The sequence below is a fragment of the Macrotis lagotis genome, chromosome 7 (genome assembly GCF_037893015.1).
Source record: "Macrotis lagotis isolate mMagLag1 chromosome 7, bilby.v1.9.chrom.fasta, whole genome shotgun sequence".
Lineage (NCBI taxonomy): Eukaryota > Metazoa > Chordata > Mammalia > Peramelemorphia > Peramelidae > Macrotis > Macrotis lagotis.
Genome location: NC_133664.1, coordinates 172,270,567 through 172,294,924, shown reverse-complemented (window position 1 = coordinate 172,294,924; position 24,358 = coordinate 172,270,567). Strand labels below are relative to the sequence as shown.

At 35.1% G+C, this 24,358-nt stretch overlaps 1 protein-coding gene across 7 annotated transcripts in view; it reads right to left on the bottom strand.

Annotated features, from left to right (window-relative positions):
• Positions 1-24,358, bottom strand: part of FRMD4A (FERM domain containing 4A) — a 573,082-nt gene that overhangs the window by 202,923 nt on the left and 345,801 nt on the right. For all 7 annotated transcript variants that reach the window (XM_074194087.1, XM_074194085.1, XM_074194086.1 and 4 more), the window contains exon 3: positions 13,495-13,589. In XM_074194087.1, coding sequence (XP_074050188.1) covers positions 13,495-13,589 — 95 coding nt within the window. The remainder of the gene's footprint in view (positions 1-13,494; positions 13,590-24,358) is intronic.

Below are 24,358 nucleotides of genomic sequence, written 5' to 3'. Positions count from 1 at the left end.
GTACAATTTTCATTCACTTTTGCAAAATGAATCACTTTAAGCTTGAATTCAACACTATATAAAAATCTTTTTTGAGCCATTTCTGGGCAGAATGTGGCAAAACATAACCTAATATACTGGTAACAAATATGAAATAATGAGCACAAAGACAAGAGTGAAAAATAGGAATTGTAAATAAAAAAATCAACAACAATGAGTGCAAAAACAAGCACAAAAGAGTGGAAAATACAAGTAAAAAGTCTACGACCACTGTATAAGATGCTCCCAGTTTTTAGATCCCCAATTTTTTGAAACGGGGAAAGATGGTAAGTGACTTGCCCAGGATACAAGTGGTAAGTATAGGAGCCTGAATTCAAATGTGGATGTACTTATCAGAGATTGTCTTGCATTTTTAGTTATCTTTTTATGTCTACAGTTAGGTTACTTAGCTGATAGAGCACTGGGACTGGAGTCAGAAAGACTCATCTTCCTGAGAACAAATCTGGCTTCATATACTTATTAACTTGTCTGACTTGGACAAGACATTTATCTGTATACCTCAGTTTTTTCATCACTCCATTATTCTTGCCAAATGAGGTTACAAAGATTTGGATAGGACTGAAAATGACTGAACAACAACCTTGCTCACACATTGAGTAACGAACTTCATGAGGGCAGGGTTCTTGCCTTCTTTGTTCAAAATCTAGAACAATACTCTGCACATAGTAGACAATGAAAAATGTATCTTGACCATTTCCTTAGTAATGTAGTACATCCCCAATCATATAAGTGCAACTTTGAGTTTCTGCCTCATTGTACTACTTTCTAAAGGGCCATTCTGACTACAGATAAGAAAGCCTTGGATTGATTCATATCCTTGAATGGTTTGAAAGAATAATAGTTTAATTTCCACCCAAGCTTAAGTAATAAGGAGGCACCTGAGTCAGTGCATATGCCCTCAAGATTAGCTGTCATAGTTTGGGAAGCTCAATTCAATCAGTGAGCCATGCTTGAGAAATTTCCCCCAAAGGCGCATACATTATTGACAACAGAATAGACTGAAGTCTCCTGGGATCATAATTCACACTATGGAGAATTTTTAGGTGGGTACATTAAATGACATTGGCATCACTTTGTATATGTTTCTTTAATGATCTCTGACCCTCAAATTTCTTTTTTTCTAGTTTTCCTACTTTTCTTTATTGAGAAGAAATGCATAAATGAATCAATATACATATCTGTATGAAGTTAGATCTGTTTAAATTATATACACATATGTAAAAACTTGTGGCATTTAGTTTCAGTGTAGTCTACTGAAGTCTAGTCTGTCCTTTGGAAGCCTTCTTTGTTGGCTTTTGTTTGAATGAAGATATACTAAGTCTGACCAGGCATGGAACTGCACACCTTCTGTCAATTCTTGCTATTGGGAAGACTTAATGAGGTTGTTGGATAATTTGAATGCTGAAGTCCAGAGCATTAGGGCACCCACTTTAAATCCGGTACCAATACAGGGATCCCCATTGAAAAGGAGAGGTCAAGCAAGCTGTCTCTGGAAGGGTAAACTGAAACAGTATCTGAATAGCTGATGGGGGATCAGGGCCCCCAAAATGGAAAAGAACAAAGGAAGGAGGGAGAGAGGAAGGAAAGAAAAGAAAAAAGAAAAGTAGACACCTTCATTTCAAAGTTCCTTTAGCATTTTCCTTGAATTGCTCTCTCTACTAATTACAATTGTATAATCTTTTCTTTCATTAGAATGTAATTTTCTTGAGAGTGGGGATGGAGACCTTCAGTATTTTATCTTTTATCTAAAGTCTTTTTCAAGTAAAGAAGAAAGGGATTGTGAGAGCTTTCTTCCACCAACAGAAGACTTCATGGAGAAACCTTTAAATGAGGAGTTCTGAATAGGGGACTATAAACAAAAAAAAAATTGGTAACCATATTTCAATATGAGTGGTTCTTTGTAATCCCATGTATTTTACTGCATGCATTTAAAAATAATATCCTGAGAAGAGTTCCATAGGCTTCACCAAACTGCCATAAAGTGGTCAGAATACAAAAATGATTAAAAATTTCTGCTTTAAAGAATAGTGGGATATCCAAGTGTAAGCCTTCTCAAAACACTGATCAGCTCAGAGATCTAGAAACCTGAACAGGTTATTTGAGAATCTGAGAAACAAGGGATTTTGAAAAGTTAGAAGTGGCAACTATGTTTTTCCCTTTCCTTGAAACTGTGTTGTTGAACTTGTTCATTTAGCCTTCAATAATTATTTTACCAAGAGTGGGTGCTCCCAGCATGTATTCTGTAGGGAAGGAAATTTCCTGCATAGTCACAAGTAAGAAGGCCCTGTTGAGGCCCTGATAGGAAAATTTCTCCCCCCCACCCTGGGAGGTAAAGGCCAAAGCAGGACCTTTAAGAGAGTGGGGTCATCAAAATCATAAGGAAAGTTTAAAAAAAAGGTTGGAAAAATTATGGCAGAAAAGTCTATACCACATGGGAGATATTTTTTTTTTGTTTCAGATAAGGATGTACCTTGTTTATATATTGCCCTTCCTTTGAAAAATAAGATAAAGAAATGGATTCTACAAGAGTCTAAGAACCCTACACACCTTGACAAACTGCTCAACTAGGGTTTAGGTTAACATTCAATACATAAAACTTTGAGGGTGGCTAACTTCATGGATAAGGAATATGGAGTAAGAAAATTGGGAGAACCAACATCAATACCTACACAATACTTTCAGGTTTACAAAGCACTTTCATCACAATAACTCACTTTTATTTATTTTCCTATAGTTGCTAGTTGTATTTATTTATATATCTACAGTTGCTAGTAGTAAAACTAGGAGAAAACCCAGAGGCTATGTTCTTATCTCAGAAAAAGTAGAGTTGAGTATTTACCTTAGAAAAAACCCTTGTGCCTATTCTACAGCATATGAGTCAGAGAAAGAAGGGGGTGGCAATTCTAAAAGAAAGAAAAGAAGAAATGTATAGATAGCTGGCCTGGGACAGAGAAATATCTTAAGAGGAGTGGGTAACACTGACAGTTCTCTCCCAATGTGAGCAATTAATCAGTAATCAAATTAACTTATTGGAATTTCTCTTTCCTTTGCTCTGACCATATTCTATTATAACATCGAATGGGGGAAAATTGTTTAGGGATAACAGGGAGGCAGTTGGGTAGAAAGAAAAGAGAGTAAGGAACCAGATCAAGACTTGAGTAGTTTTTTTAGAATAAAAGAATATGCTCCAGTAAAAATTAAGCCCTTTCTTTAACCTATACTTACTTGTCATGGTAGCTAAAGGTTCAAAAATTTCAAGAACACAGAAAGAAAATGTGGGTTAACAACAGATGAATCTCTGTAATTTTGAAATAACTTTGTTAGTTTTGTTACAATTTTGGAATATATGGTCTTAATATTTTCACACTTTTTTTAAAGAAATATTGGGAGAGACAAAATGGTAGTGACAATTAAGAAAGAGCCACCAGATTTCAAGAGACATCATCACAAAGTCATAGCAATGCCAAAGAATGAAGAATTAGGTTAGAATAGATATATTGTGAACTAACCCAAGAACAATGAGGGCATTAGAGGAATCTGCTCACCAAAGTCTGATAAAAGTATTTGTTGAACCATGCTAATTTATGCCAGTGATATTATAAAAAGGAGAAAAGAACATCAGAGGCAACATCTCTTATACTCTAGTGGCATCTGGGGAGGGAGAGGAGGAGAACTTCTAAACAAGAAATACTGTATATTGGGGAGAAAAGGAAAATTTAACTATTCTGAACCCTAGAAGTTCATTTTCAATAGTTACTACCTAGAACAACACAGGTCACATAAAACATTTAAATAATTTGTTTCTCATATGTGATTTTTCAAAATGAGAAACTTCAATAGAGGGAAGACCAGAAGCAACAGCTTTGAACTTTGGAAAGCCTGTAAGGGACATTATTACATACCCAAATGCTCTATTTTCCTTGAGAGGGCTCCCAATACAATAAAAGTGAATGACTTTCCTACTTCAGAAGGCTCTGGAAAAACAGTTGGAGTCCATTTGTGGACTCCATGAGTTGGAACTGCATCTAGGAGTAAAGAAGAGATGCCAAGATCTTCGTTTCAATTTCTTACCCATGGACAAGCCATCCTTCCTATAGTCTGGACAACATCAGAAGTCAAACAACACAAAAAGGAAGGGAATAAAGAGTTAATTTTCTCAAGGTGACTTTCAATGAACCTTTGTGTGTGTGTTCATGTATGTGTGTGTGTGTATATGTGTGTGTGTGTGTGTGTGTGTGTGTGTGTGTTGAAAAGGAAATATGTTGTTCTGGAAGTACTAATATGATTGAAGTAGGAATTTTTAAAAATTCTATATTTCTGTTCTTTTGTGCCCTCATCTCAATTCTTTAGTAACCTAAAACAATTTTGAGGAATCTTAACAAGAGTTTGACCTATATGTAACTTCTTGTCTTCCTTCAATTATCTTTTATTCTGTCCATAGTGGAGGAAGCAAACAGATGGAAGGTCTTCTATTATCCAGTGCGGGGGGGGGGGGTGGGGGGGAGAAAGAGAGAGAGAGACAGACAGACAGACAGAGACAGAGACTCCCTCAAGCATCTTTTCTTCAGGATAATTATAATTATGGAGGAAAAATTAGAGAATACTAGGGAAAAAACCAGCCAAGAGAGGCATTTCTCTATCAAGAAATGGCTAATAGATTATATTCATCATATCCAATGATTGGTAAGAATTCACACAAGATCTTTTTTGATAATACTTGAAAAAAATAAAATTCATATGTAAGAACAGAGCAGACAATTAGAAAATATTTTGTTACTACTTTGGCTCATAATTAGTTTTTAGGTTGAAGCAAAATAATGCTGCTACTTTTTAGTTAAAAAGTAGGTCAGATTATTGAATCCCTGATAAATATTAACTTGTCTCTAGGGAAAAAAATTATATGCATTTATTTAACAAACTTCTAAACTTCTACATAAAATCCATAGAGCTTGGGGTTTAAGTGCTGGGCAGCTTACATAATGTAATGAATGCTCTTTCAACACCCCCCCCCCAAATCTGTGAGTTCTAGAATCTGATAGAATTCAAATTCTGATATTCTTTGCCTGTTCTCAGATTTTCACATGTGTGAATTAGCACCTGGCACCTTCAAGGATGACAAATGTACTGGCCATTTCCAGTCTTGTGTAGGATCAGATTAGAGGGACATAAATGCTTTGAAATAGCCAAGTGATCTCCTTATTGGCTCCTGAACTAGAGGAGTTGTTGAATCAGCTCTCTGAAGGAAACAGCTTTTAGCTCAGTCCTTTGCTTTCACTATTCCCTTTTCCATATGGCAAGCATCACTCTTTGGCACTAAACTCCCCATGAGGAGATAAAGGTGTGAGAGAGATGCTTGTATCTTTTTCTGCTTTATGTTTTCTTTCCTGATTAGGTGGATTGAAAGTCATTCTTGATGCAAATGTGATCAGGCTGGAGAGTCCTTTGTGAGTCCCAGTGCTCTTGGATTTAATGAATGGAACTCACTAAATAGTAAGTAGGAGTAGTAGTAAGGTAGTAATAGTAGGTAGTAAAGGGAGCTTCTGCTTTAGAGAACACAACTACTGATCCCAAGAGAAACCTAGCCAGGTTCCTGGCCTGATGGGCCAGAAGACATTTGACTTTGAGGGAGATATGAAGAGTTGAGATGAAATATAAAATACATAGCCCAGGAAACTCCTGTTTTATGTTTAGTTAAGAAGTTGTTTCCCAGCACATTGCAACATTCGTTACAAATAAGTTTCTGGATCCTATTTTAAGTCATCCTGTCAATGTGAGTTATGAGTTTTAATATTGTTTAAAATTTTGTGTGTGGAAAATAAATACCTATTTCAAACCTGATTCACTTTGAACATCGAGTATCTCTTACTTTGGAAAGAACTAAATGTTAGTCAAAACCTAGGCTTTAAATAATTTGGCCATGGGTCACTGGAGTGGAGTATAATGAGAGAAAAGTGTGAGAAAAGGGAGGCATGCCTCCCTATCTTTAGATGCCTCAAGACTGGTTTTTGTCATACTTTGTGAGTCCAGTGCAGAAGAGTTCTTTAGTGGAGAAGGGAGTTAGGGCAGAATTCTAGCCTATTGGATTCAGCAGCAATTGTTAATGTTAAAAATGGAAAGAAATGTAGCCAACACTTGGCCTCCTTACTGGAGCATGAGGAGAGGTCAGATAGGTGTAACCCTACTCAATGTTGCTTCTATTGAAGGGAAAAAAATAAATATCATTCCAAGTTTTTTAATAAATGCCGTTAATTTTTTGTTGACAATAAAATTTTAGAAGATAATATCGTGAAATCATTTGTGAACATTGTTTTGTCTTAAGTAGTAAATTCAATGCTTCAAAAGGTCTGTAGTTTTGTTAGTATGGCAATTCTCTCCACCATCAGAGATTCCAACTCTTCTCTTAACCAGGTTAGATTTCTCTGAGAAAAACTGAAGCTGTAATTTATCAACCTGGGCTGTTCCTGATTCACTAACTTGTATTTTATATTGTTGATGAGCCTACTCTTATAGCTAGGAAGGTTCTCTAATAAAAGAAGCAGTTGATGAATGAGGTAAAAGTTCTTCTAATAGTGTTTTCTAACTATAAAACAGAAACACAAAAAGAGAACCAAATAACCCCAGTTTACCTAATGAAAGCCATGGGATAAAGAAATCAAGTAGTTACCTTTAAAATGTATGTGTTTGTGTCTCTGTGCGTGAATGAGATTGCATGAATATTAGACTTATATTTTCCTTGGTATACAGTGTCTCATTGAATTTCTACTTTGATAGCTTGGTAACTGACTTCAAGGGACCTTAAATTTAAGAAAAAATCATTTCCCTGAATCACAAAACTTCATTGGATATGACTCATATGCTGTTCAGAGAAAGTCTGAGAGAACTGAGTCAAATGATGAGTTTCCAGTGATAAAGGACTTGAAGGTTTTGAAGGTAGATAAGAATCATTACTTCACTCCATTTTCACTAATAGTGGTAAAAGAATGAGAGGAGTATATTGAAGGAAAAGTTCTGATGTCAAACTCTTTTTTTCCCCTTCATTTACCTTGGTAAATAAAAGAGTTGTAGAAAAGCACTTCTCTGATCATTAAATACGAGACCCTGTTATTTTCTATAATGTCTGACATTCTAATTGTGAGTTGTCTCTGGGGTAGTAATGAATGTTGAATGCCATATTACCAGAAGAAGCTATTAAGACACAGGCACAGAGATTGTTCCTATTGATTTTCTCCTCAAAGTCTCTCGATACAGTATTTCTAATGAATGGAAATCCCAAACCTATTTCTAAATAAATTACTCTCCTGGAGCTGCATTTTTATTGTTGTTTCTCCCTCGATTGGAAAATTGCCTTTCTAGTTCCTTACTTTAAAATTTTGCAAAACAACTCACTAAACTTATATACTTCTTCCTTATTCTCAAAATATTAATTTTAAAAATCTATTATAGAATCATTCAACTGTAAAATTCAATATTTCGAAAATAAAAAATGCTATACCTCAAAAGATTCAAATCAGAATTTAAAGATACCATTATGTAAAGCATTTAGACTCAGAAGCCTCAATGAGTATAATTCTGCTAAAACATCAATAACTGCCTGACATCTAAACATCATGAATATTTACTTGGTTCTTACCTACTACATTTATATTAAGGTCTAAAAATAATAAGAAGAAAACAACTCAGTTCCTAACCTCAAGGAGGTCACAATTTATCAGAGAAATCTGGCACATTGAAAGTAGTTGAATTGTAGGGCATCTTGGAAATTGGGACCGTACCAGTGAGGCCTTGCTCTCTGGGTTGAAACTCATGAGAAAATTTTAAGTGAAGGATATCATCAGGTGGAACAAGGGCATTTGATGTAGTACAAATTATAGGAGTCAGTTAACATAATGATTGTTTTAAGTTTTTGCTCAGTAGGACTTGGCTTTTAAAAAATAATAGATTAACCTTATATACTTGATGATTACAGATTTTGCTCTTTAAAATATAATATTTTATAATTTTATTTTCCTTAAATTTATATATTTGTTTCATTCTTATATGTTAAATTTTATTGCAGCTCTGGATATCTATTAGTTTCTTAGAGTTGCAGTCATTCAGCTTTTGAAATATTCATATAAATTTTTAAAATATTTATGTAACAGACTTATTGTTTAGTAAATAAAAATATTTTATTCTATTGAAAGATTAACTGAAATATAGGCCATAATATCTACAAAAGAGTAATATAAATCAATTATCATACAAATTTCCAAAGGATCATTTGATAGACTCCAACACCTTGCTTGGCTGGTGCAATGTCTCTATATGGAAGAAGAGAGGGAATTTGCTTCTGGGAGAATTATAATGATATTTAAGGAAAATTCCATGAAAAGCCTGCAGAGCATTGGAAGACAGTCTGATTACTGGTTCACTCAACCTTATGTTGAGTGAAGCCAATCAAAGTGCTTCCTCTTTGACTTAACCATTTCCTTCCTGAAGGACTTGCCTCACAGGAATGTCATGAGATTGAAACAGGATATATATATGTATATATATATATGTAAATATAGTAGTTTGTATATCATCCTAAAGTGCCTCACAAATGTCAGCCATTAAATGTTCTCCCAGTTAGACATAAAATTCCTGAATGAAAAAAAACATTTCTTAGGCATTATTATATGCAAACTATTGTGCTAAGTACAAAGGATACAAATATAAAAACAAGAACCATCTGCTCTCAAGGATCTCACCTTCTAATGGGGACAATAACACATGGGAAGTTTCAGTTGCAAATTACATGGTTAAGTCCTTTGCTGTCTTTAGGGTGCAATGACAAAGTAGATGCTAATGCATCTTCTTTAATGCTATTTACAAAAACAAAACTTTAGCTATTTCTGAGATCAAACTATTAGACAGTATCAAAGATTTTGAGTTGGCATGGTAGATGGCTAGACTTGGAGTGAGGAAGACCCGAGTTTGAAGCCTACATTTACTGGCTTTGTGACTGGCTAAATCACTTAAGGTATCTACTTTGGTTTCTTCATCTATAAAACGGGGAAAATAATAGTCCTTATTTCAGAGAGTTATTGTGATGACTAAATGAGGTAATCTATAGAAAGCATTTTGCATTAGAAAAGGGTTAGCTACTACTACTACCACCACTATATTATTATTAATTATTGTTATTATTATTATTATTATTATTATTATTAATGACCTACATGAAATAGGTGGCATGATGTCTATCACTGAGGAACTGTATGATTGGAAAAAAGATGTCAGCTTCATCACAATCATGTGATGAAGAATGGAGGTTAATACATGGGCAACCTAAGTATTAAACTGGTATCCATGAATGCAAAAATTCAGGCCTCCATCATATTATGGATGTGGATTAGGGGTAGATTTACTTTACATCTCCATGGAATATGGATCTGGAAACATGAAGAACAGTTGCACAGGATGAGATGGCATATATGAAGATAGATGTTTCTACCACTAAAGTGATGGGTTTACCTTCACCCAAGAATTTTACAGTACACACCTTTTGTCTCTACTTTCTCAAAACTCAGAAAATCCTTCATTAGCACAGAAAGAAAATCTAAAACATTTCATTCAAAATGGTTGCAGACCCAACATATTATGTAATATTAAGTAATCTTTGTGTCATCAATTCTTGCTATAGTCTGATAAATGCCATGAACTATTAAACTTCAGTTAGAGGTTCATAAAAATAAATGTGTAATTTCATTCTTATTCAAACTCTACAAATCTGCTGAAAGCTATCCAAAGACCCTAAAACATTGGTGGTCCATTGACCTCAGGTTGAGAACCCCTGATGTAGAGTATGAAGAGAAAGGAAGTAAGGGAATAGCCTTATTCCAAAAACAAAACATAAATTATAATAAATATTTCCCTAAGCATACAGTACTTATACAAACATATACACAGCCTGTCTGAGCATGTACATAAATATATTTATTTCATATTAAAACGCACATATTTCAATTCTCTAGAAAGCACAAGATGATTGAGGGACTCTGCTCTAGTGGCAATAAAACACACAGTCAGAGAAGGCTAGTTGAGCATAGCTAGAAGGGAGGTCAGTGATATCCTCCAAGAAGATGGTAAAATCTAACTTGTCCATTAGAAAATAGAAAAAAAAAACAGCTTAGCTTAATCAAAAGGCTATTCAGAGGTCAAAAACACAACCTTGTTTTTGTCTCTAACTGTTCTTTCTCTGTATCACCAGTTCTCCCTGGTCTACCTGCTCATCTCCTTCTATCCTCCCTTGGTCTCCTGTTTCTTTGTGGTCTCTGCAAACTGTTTCCCAGGTGTGAGTCGGGCACCTGCTTGTTCTTATTCAATAACTATTTTTGAACCTTCTTTATCATCTGTTTTGTCCTCCTGGCTGCCTCCTGGCTGCTTGCCATTGCTGCTGTCTGGGGAAACATCTCACAATGAGTTTAGCAGGACCCTTTCCCTGGATGATGCCAATTGGATGGCTATGATCTCTCTGTCACTGCCTCCTACAGGGCCTCTAGGGATAGATACAGATTTACTTCAAGTTATTCATTCATTCATTCATTCAAGTAAATAAACATTTATTAAATGCTTACTATGTTGAGGCATTGTGATTGAGGAATATCAGCTAGTGTAACCCTTTCTCAGAATTAGCAGAGAAGAGTAACACATTGGGGGGTTGGAAATATAGAAAAGGGCTAGATTATATTAAGCTTTGGATGCTAAACAAAGGAGTTTATATTTAATCTTGAATGAAACAGGAAATAACTAGAGCTCTTTGAGCAGCAAGGTGACATTGTCAGATCTACATTTTAAACATTAATCACTTTGGTGTCATGGAAGATGGATTGGAGTGGAGAGAGAACTGTGAGGGAGGAAGACCAGTTAGATCAAATGAAGTAAAATGTGCAAAAAATTTTCCAAACCTTAAAGCATTATATAAAATTTAATTTTATTACTATTACTATATTTATTTATGACTTTATTTATTGCTATTACTGTGCTATCATTGTCGTTAGTGATCAGTGGAGCTGATAAGTTCACTAAGTGAGATAGTGAAGGGTTTAAAGAGAAAGGGGCCAGGGAAGAATCCTGATGGAAATTAGACTTTGTGGGTATGACATGGATGGTGAACTAGAAAAGAAGTCTGAAAAGTAATCAGAGAGATAAGTAGAGAGTTAAAGGAGATATTATCACTAAAAACTAGAGAGAATGTCTCATTTTTCTCCTTGACCCCTATTACATATAGGCACATAATTCTATTTCTGTCCAAAGTTGGACAAGAACAAGGAATATCAGCTTTTTTCCTTAAAAGGAAAGAGAGATAAATAAATCATTTAATAACTACTTATTATGTGCATGCAATGGGACATTATGAAAGAAGAGAACCAGAACTAAGGTTATGTAAAATAGCATAATACAAGTTGAAAAGGGAGAATACATAAGGCACACCTTAATACTATTTGGATATAATAAATAATATGTCTGAGGAGCATTAATTATTTCATATACATTAAATATCTACCAGGTGCTAGGTGGCAGAGCATTAAGTGCTGGGGGAACAAAAACAAATATTTTTTGGAACTTTTTTAGAAAGGAAACTATCTGTCCTTTAAGATCTCACTTTCTAAGGAGGAGCACAATATATATACATATATATTTCCACTGTCATTTGGTATTAGGCTACAATTATATCATAATTTGAACATTTTCAAACAGATCAGAATATTCTAGAAAGTAGGGAACAATACCCACCCATGGGCATTATTTTGGGTATTCTGTCATGATTAATGGAGCAAATCTACCTCAAATCTTTCATCTCTTAAAGTCCAAGTTACTATCTGGTTCTAGACCATGAGATGGGAGAGAAGTAAGGCTACATATGTTATTTTTATGAATACTTATATTTTAAAGCCAGAAAATTCTACTTTATATGGCATATATAGATTTTTATTTAGTTATATAATAAAGCATATATGTTATCATAAAGTTTCAAAACCTTTACTGGTCAGGAGCACAAAAGGATATACAATTTTTAAATCCTTGCTCTTGATGTTTAAGAGTATGAACTACACTATTTGTCCCTTGTCCCTGATATCTTTACTACTTTTCTCCACTAAAAAAGCACTCTATACCTTAAAACTAAAACTCCTCCTTCTGACCAGTGCAGGCACATTCAACCTGTACCGTAGTTATTTTTTTTCCTTACTGGTGACCAAGATTGCCACTCCAAATATTTTATTCTTATTTTCTCAAAAAGGAAGTTGAAGTTATTGAATTATAATACAAAGACTTTTTTGAATAGTAAAGCTCACTTGAAAAATACAAATAATGGGAGAATGTTTTCTAATTTTAAAAAAGTGGTACAATAGAAAAATAGACCAATCCACAAACCTATTTTCTTTTCAAAAGAAGTGGGGAAAATATTTGCAAACCATTGTTCTAGATGTATTTTTCTGGCAGACATGTACACTGAAGCAAAGGTTTGGAATAAATTTACATTCTAAACTTTTGTTCAAGCTCTTAAGAGTTATAGAACATAGAAATGAAGCATGAAGATGCTTGACATAAGCAAAAAAACTAGTCTTTTACTTGGGTGCTTATGAAGAAAAATTTCTAATTTAAATCAATTTATCATATACCAATTTATTTAGAAGAAATCCACCATCTTATTAAAGGGCACATTTGTAGTGCTGAACATAATTTCAGATGGGAGAAATGAAAAGACCTCTACAAGTCCAAGTTTTCTTTATTAGTAGAATGGTGAATGTTTTTATTTCTTCTATTCTTAGGTGAGTTAGATTGTTTTCATTTTCCATTTATCATCAATGTTACTTCCTAGCTTAAATATCTTATTTCCAAAACCTCTTTAAAATTTAACTGAAAACAAGCCCCACACATTTTGTTTAAACCCTAATTTTTACAACCTTTCCAACTCCAAACCTAATATGCTTAATTATGAATATCTTTGAAAAAATGGCTAGTTTATTTTTAAAAATCACTAATACATCAATAGCCAGTTACTGACATGGGAATCATATTGGCACAAAGAGTAGATCACAGATTCATTGAAATAATCAACTCTTAGGGGCGGCTATGTGGTGCAGTGGACAAAGCACCAGCCCTGGAGTCAGGAGTACCTGGGTTCAAATCTGGTCTCAAGACACTTAATAATTACCTAGCTGTGTGGCCTTGGGCAAGCCACTTAACCCCATTTGCCTTGCAAAAAAAAAAAAAAGAAATAATCAACTCTTATTGCCCAAATTGGATCCTTTGGTTATGATTACTATGCTTAATTCTTAACAAGATTTTGAACATTGGAATGTATGGCAGGAAGGACACCAAACTCTTGGCTACAAATGATTAATATCAACTTCTGATAGCCTGAAGAAGTCTATTTTAGAATCATCATATAATCATTTATGGTTTTAGATGTTGTTTCATGGCACTTACGTCTCATCTGTGAATGCTATTCCAAAGTATTCTTTTTCCTTCAGGTTGAAGTGAGATGCCACTAGATCAAGCAGTTCCTTGGCCAAAAGCTTGGGCTGAAGCAAAATAAAGGAGAGAAATAGAAAATGGTGACATGAGAATAATTTTCCTTAAAAAAACCCATACACCCTGCTTTATTACTATATAAATTTTCTTTTCCTGAGGAATCTGAAAAATCCATGTCAATATAATTTCTTGAATCCTCATTGTGAAACCCTGGTGGTGGAGATTAGAATATAGAAAAGGAATCTGAGACACAAAGAAGAAAACTGATTTTTCTTAAAGGGCAAAGAAAGACTGTCAGAATTCACACATGATCTGGTACTTCCCTCTCCCAGATACTGTTCTCTCCACATTTTAGACATCTCTATTCCATGATGTTAAAATTTTTATGTTCTTTATGTTTTACATTTATCAAACTGTTTATTGTCTTAGGAAAAGAGGAGGGGAGGGAGGGAAAACATTTGGAATTCAAAATTGTAAAGAAATGAATGTTTAAAATTGTCCTTAAGTGCAATTGGAGAAATAAAATACTGTTAAAAAGAAAAAAAATTGATGTATTCTTCTCCAATTCCACACCACAGTGAAGGTGAATTTTGATTGGAATAGATCAATACCTCATCTTCCACATTTGTACATTATTCAAGTCATTCCATATGCCTGAAGTGCACCACCTCTTCTGTGCTTCTCCAACTTCCTACCTTCCTTCAAAACTCTCAATTCTGATGCCACCACCTTTGTGAAAGGTCCCTTCATTTGCTACAGTTCTCTTATCTTGTTTGTCCTGTTTGTGATTTTTAGTTAAGATAATTATTCAGCAGGAAGTAAATTCATTGAAATAATCCCTGCCCTTAATTTTGTCTTTGAATCCAGAACCTAGGACAATGCCTCATACCTAGAAGGTGCTTAGTAAAAAAGGTATCTGCAAGATATCTTAATTACAATAAGGATGATGAAATGAACCCATTCCATGATATGACAGTCAGTATCAGGGTCAAGCTAGGAAGAGATTTTACACTCAGTCACTATCCATCCTCCTCAGGCTGCTTTATACTAAAATTCATAATTGTTTCTCTCAAATCAAAACATTCCTAATCCAGTGATATCCTTTTGAGCTGTGGGGCAGCTCTTAATTTCAGACAGTTACAGATGTCTACAAGAATTATCAGCAATCATGCTTGTGCTTCATTGAGAAAACTAGATGATGATGTATCTCTGTGGAAAGAGAATTGAAGTCAGTAAGACTTGAGTTCAGATCTGGTCTCATCCACATAAAACAGTGTGACCCTGAGCAAATCACTTAATTTCCTTCCATCTCAGATTTCTCATCTATAAAATGGGAATAAGTTCCTACTCCTGGGGTCCTTGTAAGGATTAAATGTGATAACATTATTAAAGTGCTTTGCAAACCTTAAAGTGTCATATAAACACAAGCTATTACTATTATACATTATCATTATTTTTATAATTACTGCAGTTAACAAACTCCAAATGCACTGCGACAGAGACAAGGCTATTGTCAATAAAGAATGTAAAAATAAAGAGGGTAAAGCAATTCTTCAGTTTCTGTACAATTGCTTCACCAATAGTTTGTGTTGTTTTTGTAAAAGCAGGAGGAGATATTGTGCCCTTTCCTGTTACAACTCTAGGCAGAAGGGATAGCAATCTTTTACCCTCCCAGTGTTATTTTTTTATTGAATGAAAACAACTTGATTTGTGAATCAACACATTTTCTTGTGGAAATGACTTCTGGATCCTTGGCTATATAGTGTTTCCATCTTGTAATAATCGGTTGTATTTCCAAGAGGTGCTGAAAGTAGACTGCTGACAATTCAGGATCTGTTCCTAAAATCCATTATTTTCTTTCACACCCAATTTTAGAAGGGCAATCTCTATGAGCAATAGAGTTTTGTGATGGATAAAGCATCTGTACATTTTTTTAAATTAAATATTTTATTTGTTTTTCTAACTACATGTAACAGTTGTTTTCACCAATAATTTTTGCAAGGTTTTGAGTTTTAAATTTTTCTCCCTTTCTTTCCCCCTCCCCTGACAGAAAGCAATCTAATATAGACTCTACATGTATAACCATGCTAAACACAGATCCATATTGACCATGTTGTGAAAGAAAAATCAAACCCAAATGGAAGGGGAAAAAATTAGATGGAAAAAATGGCATAATATATAAGACAACTTTAAAAAATAATAGACAGGAAGCTTTGATCTTCATTTAAAACTCCACAGTTCCTCCTCTGAATATGGATAGTATTTTCCATAACTCATTTAGAATTGTCTTTGATTATTGTATTGCTGAAATGAGCAAGTCTATCATAACTGATCATCATCTAATGTTGTGTGTGTAATGTTCTTCTGGTTCTGCTCATTTCACTCAGCATCAGTTCATGCAAGTTAAAACATCTATCCAAATGACAGGTTTTAAAACTGGAAGGGAAGTCAAGAAGCCCTCTCTCCTGATCTAGCCACTTTATAAATAAAAAACAAGGGGCTCAGAGAAGTTAAGTTGTCCACAGTAAAATATTTAATATATAGAACATGACTATAAAGTACTCATGCTATAGGAAGTTAGAAATAGAAAGGACCATCAATTTACTGATGAAAAAGTGGAAACCTATTGAGCTGAAGTGACTTGCCCCATAGTCATACAATTTGAGACTATCATTATAAGGACAAGATCTCAGGTCCTTTGAATTGCAAGTCTTTCTTTCTAAAAACAAATCAGTATTTTCCCCAACAACAATATACTCTTGGGAAGCAGTATACTTATTTCAGTGTTGCTGTCAGCACAAACATTTTGGAGCTGCTCATTTGGAGGCTTCATGACCTGGGTCCTCTTCGCTCTTTATATTAACTTTTTTTAATTGCATCATTTTCTATGGGTTCAATTATCATCATGGAAAAGATGTCCAAATCTACACATCTAGCCCTTATCTTTCTTCTGAGCTCTAGTCCTATATTGCTATCCCAGATATCCCAGAATTATATTAAACTCAACACTCCCAAAGCAAAATTCCTATTTTCTCCTTCCACTCACTCCTTTTACTAACTTCTCTACTTCTGCCCAGGCCACCACCTTTCTTACAGTCAAGTAAACAATTTTAAGATCATCTTAGCCTTTTCCCTATTCCTCATCCCCCCATAATAATAAATTGCAAAATTTTGTCAGTTCTACCCCTTTGGTTTTTCTGATTTGACCTCCTTTTCACTCACATGGATACTGTTCTTTTTCAAACTCTTACCTTAACTAACTGTCAAAAGTTCATAAATGGTCTCCTCTCAATTGCATTTACCTACAGCTCCCAGTGATAGTTCTGAAGCATAGGTCTAATGGAATTGCTTCCCTGCTCAAGAAGTACAGTGACTTCCTACTTACTGCCTTTGTCTCTGTACAGGGTGTTCGTGTTCCCCCATACCATACTCTACCTTTTTGCCTCCTCCTCCTCAAACTATTAAATCTTTTTATAGTTCAGATAAGGTGTTACCTACCATCTTTTAGTCTTTTCTAATTCATTAAGAATTTGATACCCTCAATTATTTTTATTTATTATATATATACATATATTCAGTATTTATTTGTCTATGACCACATTTTCTCTAATGATAAATTAACTCCTTGAGGGTCCAGATTGTCTATTTTTTGTCTTTGCAATGCCAGTTCATAGGTCCCCATGCATAGCAGATGCTTAATAAGTGCTGTTTGATTGACTGATTAATTATTTTCTTGGAGACTTCCTTTCCTTAGCATCTATTTAATTCTCCCATTCCTTTCCATTCTTGTTGCCATCACCAAAACTTTCACCACATCATTCACTTTCAATTAAGTAATCACTATTGATTCCCAAATAGTATACTTGTTTCAACCTCACTCTAATGCTTTATTGTTGCCAGAGTAATCTTCCCAAATTTTAACCTTGACTGTAACTCCCTGACTGAAACAAATCTTCAAAGGTTCCATTACATAACATTCAAAATCTTCAAGAATTCATCTTTCCAGTCTTACTGCACAGTATTCCTTATTCTCTCGAGATAACACCAGGCAAAGTGGATTCCTTGAACATTTACTGGACATATTCCATTTGTCTGCCTAAACATCTTTGCTCATGATATTCCCTCCAACATATCAAGGCCCTGATCAATTAGCTGTCAAATATTTGAAGCCTTCTCTGATCCCCTCATGCAGAAGAGATCTTTTCCTTCTCTGAAATTCCAAAACATTTTATCTGAAGTTTTTTTTTTTTATTAATAGTTGTTAACTTGTCATTTGTTTACTTATCATGTGCTCTATTAAATTGTAAATTTTGGAGGAAGTAGGACACCAATGTTATTTATATTTGTGTTCCCCAAATACCTATTTCTAGTGTTTATGCCCAGTATAACTATTTTCTTATGGATAATTTTCCAACTGACTCCTTTTTGATTTCAAAGCAGTCTGAATTTCCTCCATAACTATGTAGATCAAGATTCTTAACCTTTTTAGGTCATCCCTTTGGAATTCTCTTGAAGGTGATGAACTTTTCAGAATAATGTTTGTAAATGAATAAAATCAAATTCATAATATTGAAAGGAAACCAATTATACTAAAATACAATTATACTAAATTTTTTTAAAAAACAAATTCAATGACCCCAAGATAAGAACTCCTTCAGTGAACAGTTTTGAGAAATCTTGGGTACAAAACAAGCAAAAAAATTCATTTCCTTGTAGATAACCTGCTAATTAATTTCTTTCTGAATTTAACTTTGTTGGTCCTTCAGTGAAAAACATTTTTTTTCCTGGAATCAATACTGTGACCTTTCCAATTTGGATAAATCTACGAGGGCTTGGATAAATCTACCACAGCATAGACTTCGAGAATCTAGGTATCAGAATGGAACTTAAAAGGGTCTTGTATGTGCACAAAATACCCATTTCCTCAATGAATGGAATGTCTTCTATGATGGTATGAGATTGGATTTGATTTTTGGAAAAAGTTAAAAGTCATTTGGTGATAAGTATATGTAAAAGGGGGGCATCTAGAGTGGTAATGGATAGACCTCCCAGTCTGGAGTCAGGAGGATCTGAGTTCCAATCAGACCTCATACACCTTACTAATTGTGTGAACCTGGGCAAGTGACAACCTTCTCTGCCTCAGTATCTTCACCTGCAAAATGAGCTGGAGAAGGAAATGGCAAAATCACTCTAGTATCTATGCGAAGAAAACCCCAAATGGGGTCATGAAGAGTTGGATAAGCCTGGGGCAAAAAAGACTGAACAACAATAACAAATATAGTGAAAGGTGATTGACCATTAAGAAAGATCTCATTTGGGTTAAAAGAAAACAAAGAAGTGGAGTGGGGTGAATAGGTGTGGTACCTATGCTTAAAGTCTACTACAGAAAGCTGAAGTTAGTGGATCTCTTGAGCTCAGGAGTGCTAATAAATAGCAGAGTTAAAGCCAATCAGGTAACATATCCAGAATAAATCAACACCAATATGGTGACTTTGCCTCCCTGTCCAGATTAGGATGTCTCAGGAAGGATCAATTGGTCCAGGTAAGGAATCAAGCGGCTCAGAGCTACTGTGCTTATCAAAATGGCAGTTCTAGATCCATGAACGGCTGCTGTATGTCTAACATGGATGAGATAGGGGAACTTAGTCTCAAAATAATTTTAAATTGTGACTTTAAATAACAAGATGCTTTTTAATATGAATCATAAGTTATTTCTGAAGTAAATTCCAAAATGTCTTGGGTCAAGACATAATCATTTGTATAAAAGTATTATCATCTCAAAGTTACAATTATTTAAAACATGATGTGAAATAAAAACCAATATTTATTATAGTCCATGGGAGAAAAAAATACAAACTGCATAAAAAGTTCAAGTAGTCAAGAAATCTGAAATTGTAATTCTCTTAGTTATAGTAAGTCACTTAAATTTTCAGTCCCATGGTTTTTTTGTCTTCTAAACTATTATTACTATTTTATATCTGCATGACAAATAATTCTCTATTACTCTGGGTACACTTAGTTTCATATATTTAAATCTGGAAGGACCACAAAAGTCATCTAGTCCAACCCTTTTATTTTACAGAATTTTTAAAAGAATGCCAGGAGTGGGATTTGTACCTGGGTCCTTTGGTTCTAAACCCACCACAGTTTTGTACCTTATCCACCTCACCACTAAAATTTTGATGAGGAGAAATCCAGATTTATCACTTCAACTCATAGATGGAAAAAAATGGCATGGGGGAAAAACTGAGACAGAGAGACAGAAAGAGAAAGAGAGAGAAATGAGAACAGGACAGGAGAGTAAAGGAGAGGGGAGACAAAGTAGGACCTCATTCTCTAAAATCTCAATTTTAGAGTCTTAGACAAGGAATGGAGAAAATTGCTCTAATTCTCTGCAAAATTAGAGACATTTAAAGTTTTCAGGCCCTTAACTTCCTACCTATCAAATTAAAATAATATACCACTTAGATTACCAAGAAGTGGTGGTGATTATTGAATTACATTGTTCCTAAAGTTCTATAAACTTGTTCAGAGAAAGTTGCAGGCTAAGCAGAAAGCATAATACTATTATAATACTCTGAGAGGATGTTTATAGAATCCTGATGATTATAATTTGCCAATTATATTGAACTGTAAACAAGCAAGAAGCTTTGCAGGGATCAAGCCAGGAGCCAGACAGATCCTGTCCTAGAGAGTTAACAGCCTCATAGACAATCATGCCTCGTGGAGCATGCAGGGCAAGGAACAGAGATGAAGGAGATGGGTCAGTGTTGGACTTGGAACCAGCCAGCAACTAGCCAATTTAGGTCATGTAGCCAAGTTCTTCTACCTCAACTTAGATCTTTCTTTGTCTACTACATATCTCTTCTCTACTCTCAATCTTTTGGTTTTCTAGACTTGAATTGGCCAAACTCAGTCTTTTTATAAATCCTCTCCTTAAAAGCAATTTTTTTAAAGGAAGTGTCTTAGTATTAACAACATGAAGAGGCTCAACCAATCTAACAAAGAGAGGCTGGACAATGTAAAAAAGAAAGATCTGAGGAAAGAGCTTCTCAGCCAAGGATCTGGCTGGTGGGAATGTGCAGTATCAATAGCTTTTTGGCACTAGCTCACATCTCTAATCTTTAAAGCACCAAATTCCACTTTGCCATCTGATATTCCAATTGAGAACTGGGAAAGAACATCAGAGATCATATATAATTTGAAATTTTCATTTTTAAGAGAATGAAGACCCAAAAGGTGAAATGACTTGCCTCAGACTCCTTAGGTTGGTAGACAGTAGTGCTGAAATTTTAACCCAGATCCAGTGGTTTCATTGCCCATTGATTTTCAAATTAGTTCAAATATTACTTTAGACAATGACTATGTGACCCTTGACAAGCTATTTAACTTCTCTCAGCTTTAGTTTCCTCTTCTTTAAAATGATGTTAATAACAGAACCTGCTTTACAAAGTTCCTATGAGAATCAAAAGAGATAATATATGTGCAGCACTTTACAAACTTTAAAACACAACATAAATGCTAGCTACAACCACTACCACCACCACCACTACCACCACCATCACTTACTATTATATACTTAAATAAACTGTGGTTAGACTGGTCTCTTTATCAGTTCTGAAGATAATAGTCTTATTCTCATCTTTATCCCTTTGTTTATTATTCCTTTTTCATCTGAAAGTCTAACTTCATTTCCATCTCTTTCCCCAAAGCCTTCCTTGATCATCCCAGTCACAAAGATCTTTCCTTTTGAATAACACATAGAGAAAAAATACACTGGATTTAGAGTTAGGGGAAGAAAGTTGTACCCCAACTCTGCTACCTAGATAACTTTCAGTCAGTTACTTATTCTTTTGGTCTCACCTATAAAATTAGGGTATCTACCTAGAAAATCTTTAAGTCCCTTACAAATATGACAATACGATCTAAAATACTTAAAGCAAAAGAAACTGGTATGTGAATGAAATGTCATATTATTGTGCTTTAAAGAAATGATGAATATTGATTGTATATGTATAACCTAGATCAGATTGCTGCCTGTCATAGGGAGGGGGAGAGGGAAATGAGAAAGAAAGAAAAATATAGAACTCAAAAATTTACAAAAAGATGAATGTTGAAAACTATCTTTTTTACTGTATCATGCTGTACATACACTGTATATAGTTGAAAAGTAAAATAAGATTTTAAAAAGAAGTGATGAATTGAGAAAATCATAGAAAGACATATTTAATGACACAAAGTGAAGTATTGTTTGTGTCATCTGAATTTAAGACTCAAAAGCCCTAAATTCTGGATTTAAAAAATGCAGACTAAGGTTTTTCTTGAGGGTTTTTAAAAGATCATTTGTTTTGGTGGCTTCCTTTTTTGTTTTTTTTTATTAAAGATTTTATTTTTTACAATTTTTCCCCAAAATCTTACTTCCCCTCCCCCCCACAGAAAGCAATCTGTTGGTCTTTACTTTGTTTCCATGTTGTACATTGATCCAAATTGAGTGTGATGAGAGAGAAATCATATCCTTAAGGAAGAGACAAGAAGTCTAAGAGGTAACAAGATCAGACAATAAGATATCTGTTTTTTCCCCCCTAAATTGAAGGGAATAGTCCTTGAACTTTGTTCAAACTCAAAACTGTTCCTGATTGTTGCACTGATGGAATGAGCGAGTCCATCAAGGTTGAACATCACCGCTATGTTGCTGTTAGGGTGTACAGTGTTTTTCTGGTTCTGCTCATCTCACTCAGCATCAGTTCATGCAAATCCCTCCAGGCTTCCCTGGATTCCTGTCCCTCCTGGTTTCTAATAGAACAGTAGTGTTCCATGATATACGTATACCACAGTTTGCTAAGCCATTCCCCAATTGAAGGACATTTACTTGGTTTCCAATTCTTTGCCACCACAAACAGGGCTGCTATAAATATTTTTGTACAAGTGATGTTTTTACCCTTTTTCATCATCTCTTCAGGGTATAGACCCAGTAGTGGTATTGCTGGGTCAAAGGGTATGCACATTTTTGTTGCCCTTTGAGCATAGTTCCAAATAGCTCTCCAGAAAGTTTGGATGAGTTCACAGCTCCAGTTTTGGTGGTTTCCTGCAGGAATTTTACCAATACAGCATAAGTCTAGGTCTCTACAAATATTGATAACAGGGCACTTGGTTCTGAGGTAAACATTCGGGTGACAATATACATTTCAGGTTCAGGACAACCTTTATTGCAGCCCAGACAATTCACACAAAACAGGCAAGTCGCAGTGGTCCACCATTAGTCCCAACAATTCTTTCCCTTTCTAGTAAATTTCTGACTCCAGGGACCTATAGTCCTCCAGTCTGGAAGCAGTATGCTAAGGTTTAGACTCGTTCAGAAAGGAAATGAACTCAGGTTGTTAAGAGATTGTAAAGAGATTCCCCAATATTCATGGAAGTCCCACCTTCTACTCAATGAACTAAAAAAGGCTTTGGGCTATATTTAATTAATCTAAGTATTTGCTTTCTCCAAAAAGGCCAATTCTTTTCTCATGTGTATTTATCTTAACTTTCCAATTAGATAGCACTTCCCTCCTATATTTCCTATTTATCCTGTATTTAGCTTGTTTGTACTTGCTCCTTAGTATGTTTTCTCCATTGGATTGTGAACTTCTTGAGGGCAGGGACAGTCTTTTGACTTTCTAGATGCTCACAGTGCTTTGTATATAGTGGGTGTTTAATAAATGCTTATTTATGAACTTTGTTATTCCTCCATAATGTCTATAATCACCTAATGAAATCACCCATGCTCACCAAGTTCAACTTGCACCTGAAAGGGAACCTCACAATAACACACCCATGTGGGTATGCAGGGAAATCCTACAAGGAGAGGGAACCAAGCATTTAAAGCATCAATTCATTTCACTCTGGGACAGCTCTGATGGCTAGTTCTTTGTTTTGCTTGTCTGATTTTGCTTTCACTTTGTACTACTGTGCCTTTCTGAAACTTTCACTCATTGTTCCTAGTTGTAGCTTTGGGGCCACAGAGAACAAATCTAATCCTGTATCCAAACACTTAAAACTGCCCTGCTCCTCCTACCCTGAGTCTTGTTCTACAAACTGAATATTCCTAATTCCTTCAGCCAATTGTCATTTGACTTGGACTCAAGACCCTTCATTGTTTAGGTTCTACTCTGGATACTTTTCAGTTTATCTAATACCTTCTTACTCTGTGAGACCTAAAACTGAATACACAACAACCCAGAGCCCTTTTGCTGGCCTCATGGTAGTATGTCTGTGAAACCTGGACAGTCTACCAGGGCCGGGTCAGGAAATTGAATTGCTTCCATTTAAATTGTCTTAGGAAGATTCTGAAGATCACCTGGCAGGAGAAGATACCAGACATTGAGGCCCTTTCTTGAGCTAAACTACCTAGCATTCTACAACATGACTACAGAGAATGATACTACAATGGGCTGGACATGTATACTTGCCAAAAAAACTATTTTATGGAGAACTCACACAGGGAAAGCACTCATAAAGGGGGGTCAGAAGAAACAATACTTGGACATCCTGAAGGTCTCTCTTAAGAACTTTGGAATTGATTGTGCACCATGGGAGACATTGGCACAGGACGACCCAACCTGCTGTGCCTTCATTAGAGAAGGTGCTGTGAGAGCAAGGAAGAATGGAAGCAGCTCAAGGAAGACATGAGATATATGTTTAGAGCACCTATCCCAAGTGTTCTATTTGTGGACTATTTGTGCCTGTCCTTTGGTAAAGCATCCAGAGCTCATATCAGCAAAAGAAACTGGTTGGACACACTGTAACCTGTCTCTAACAGTGGTCTTCTTTGATAATG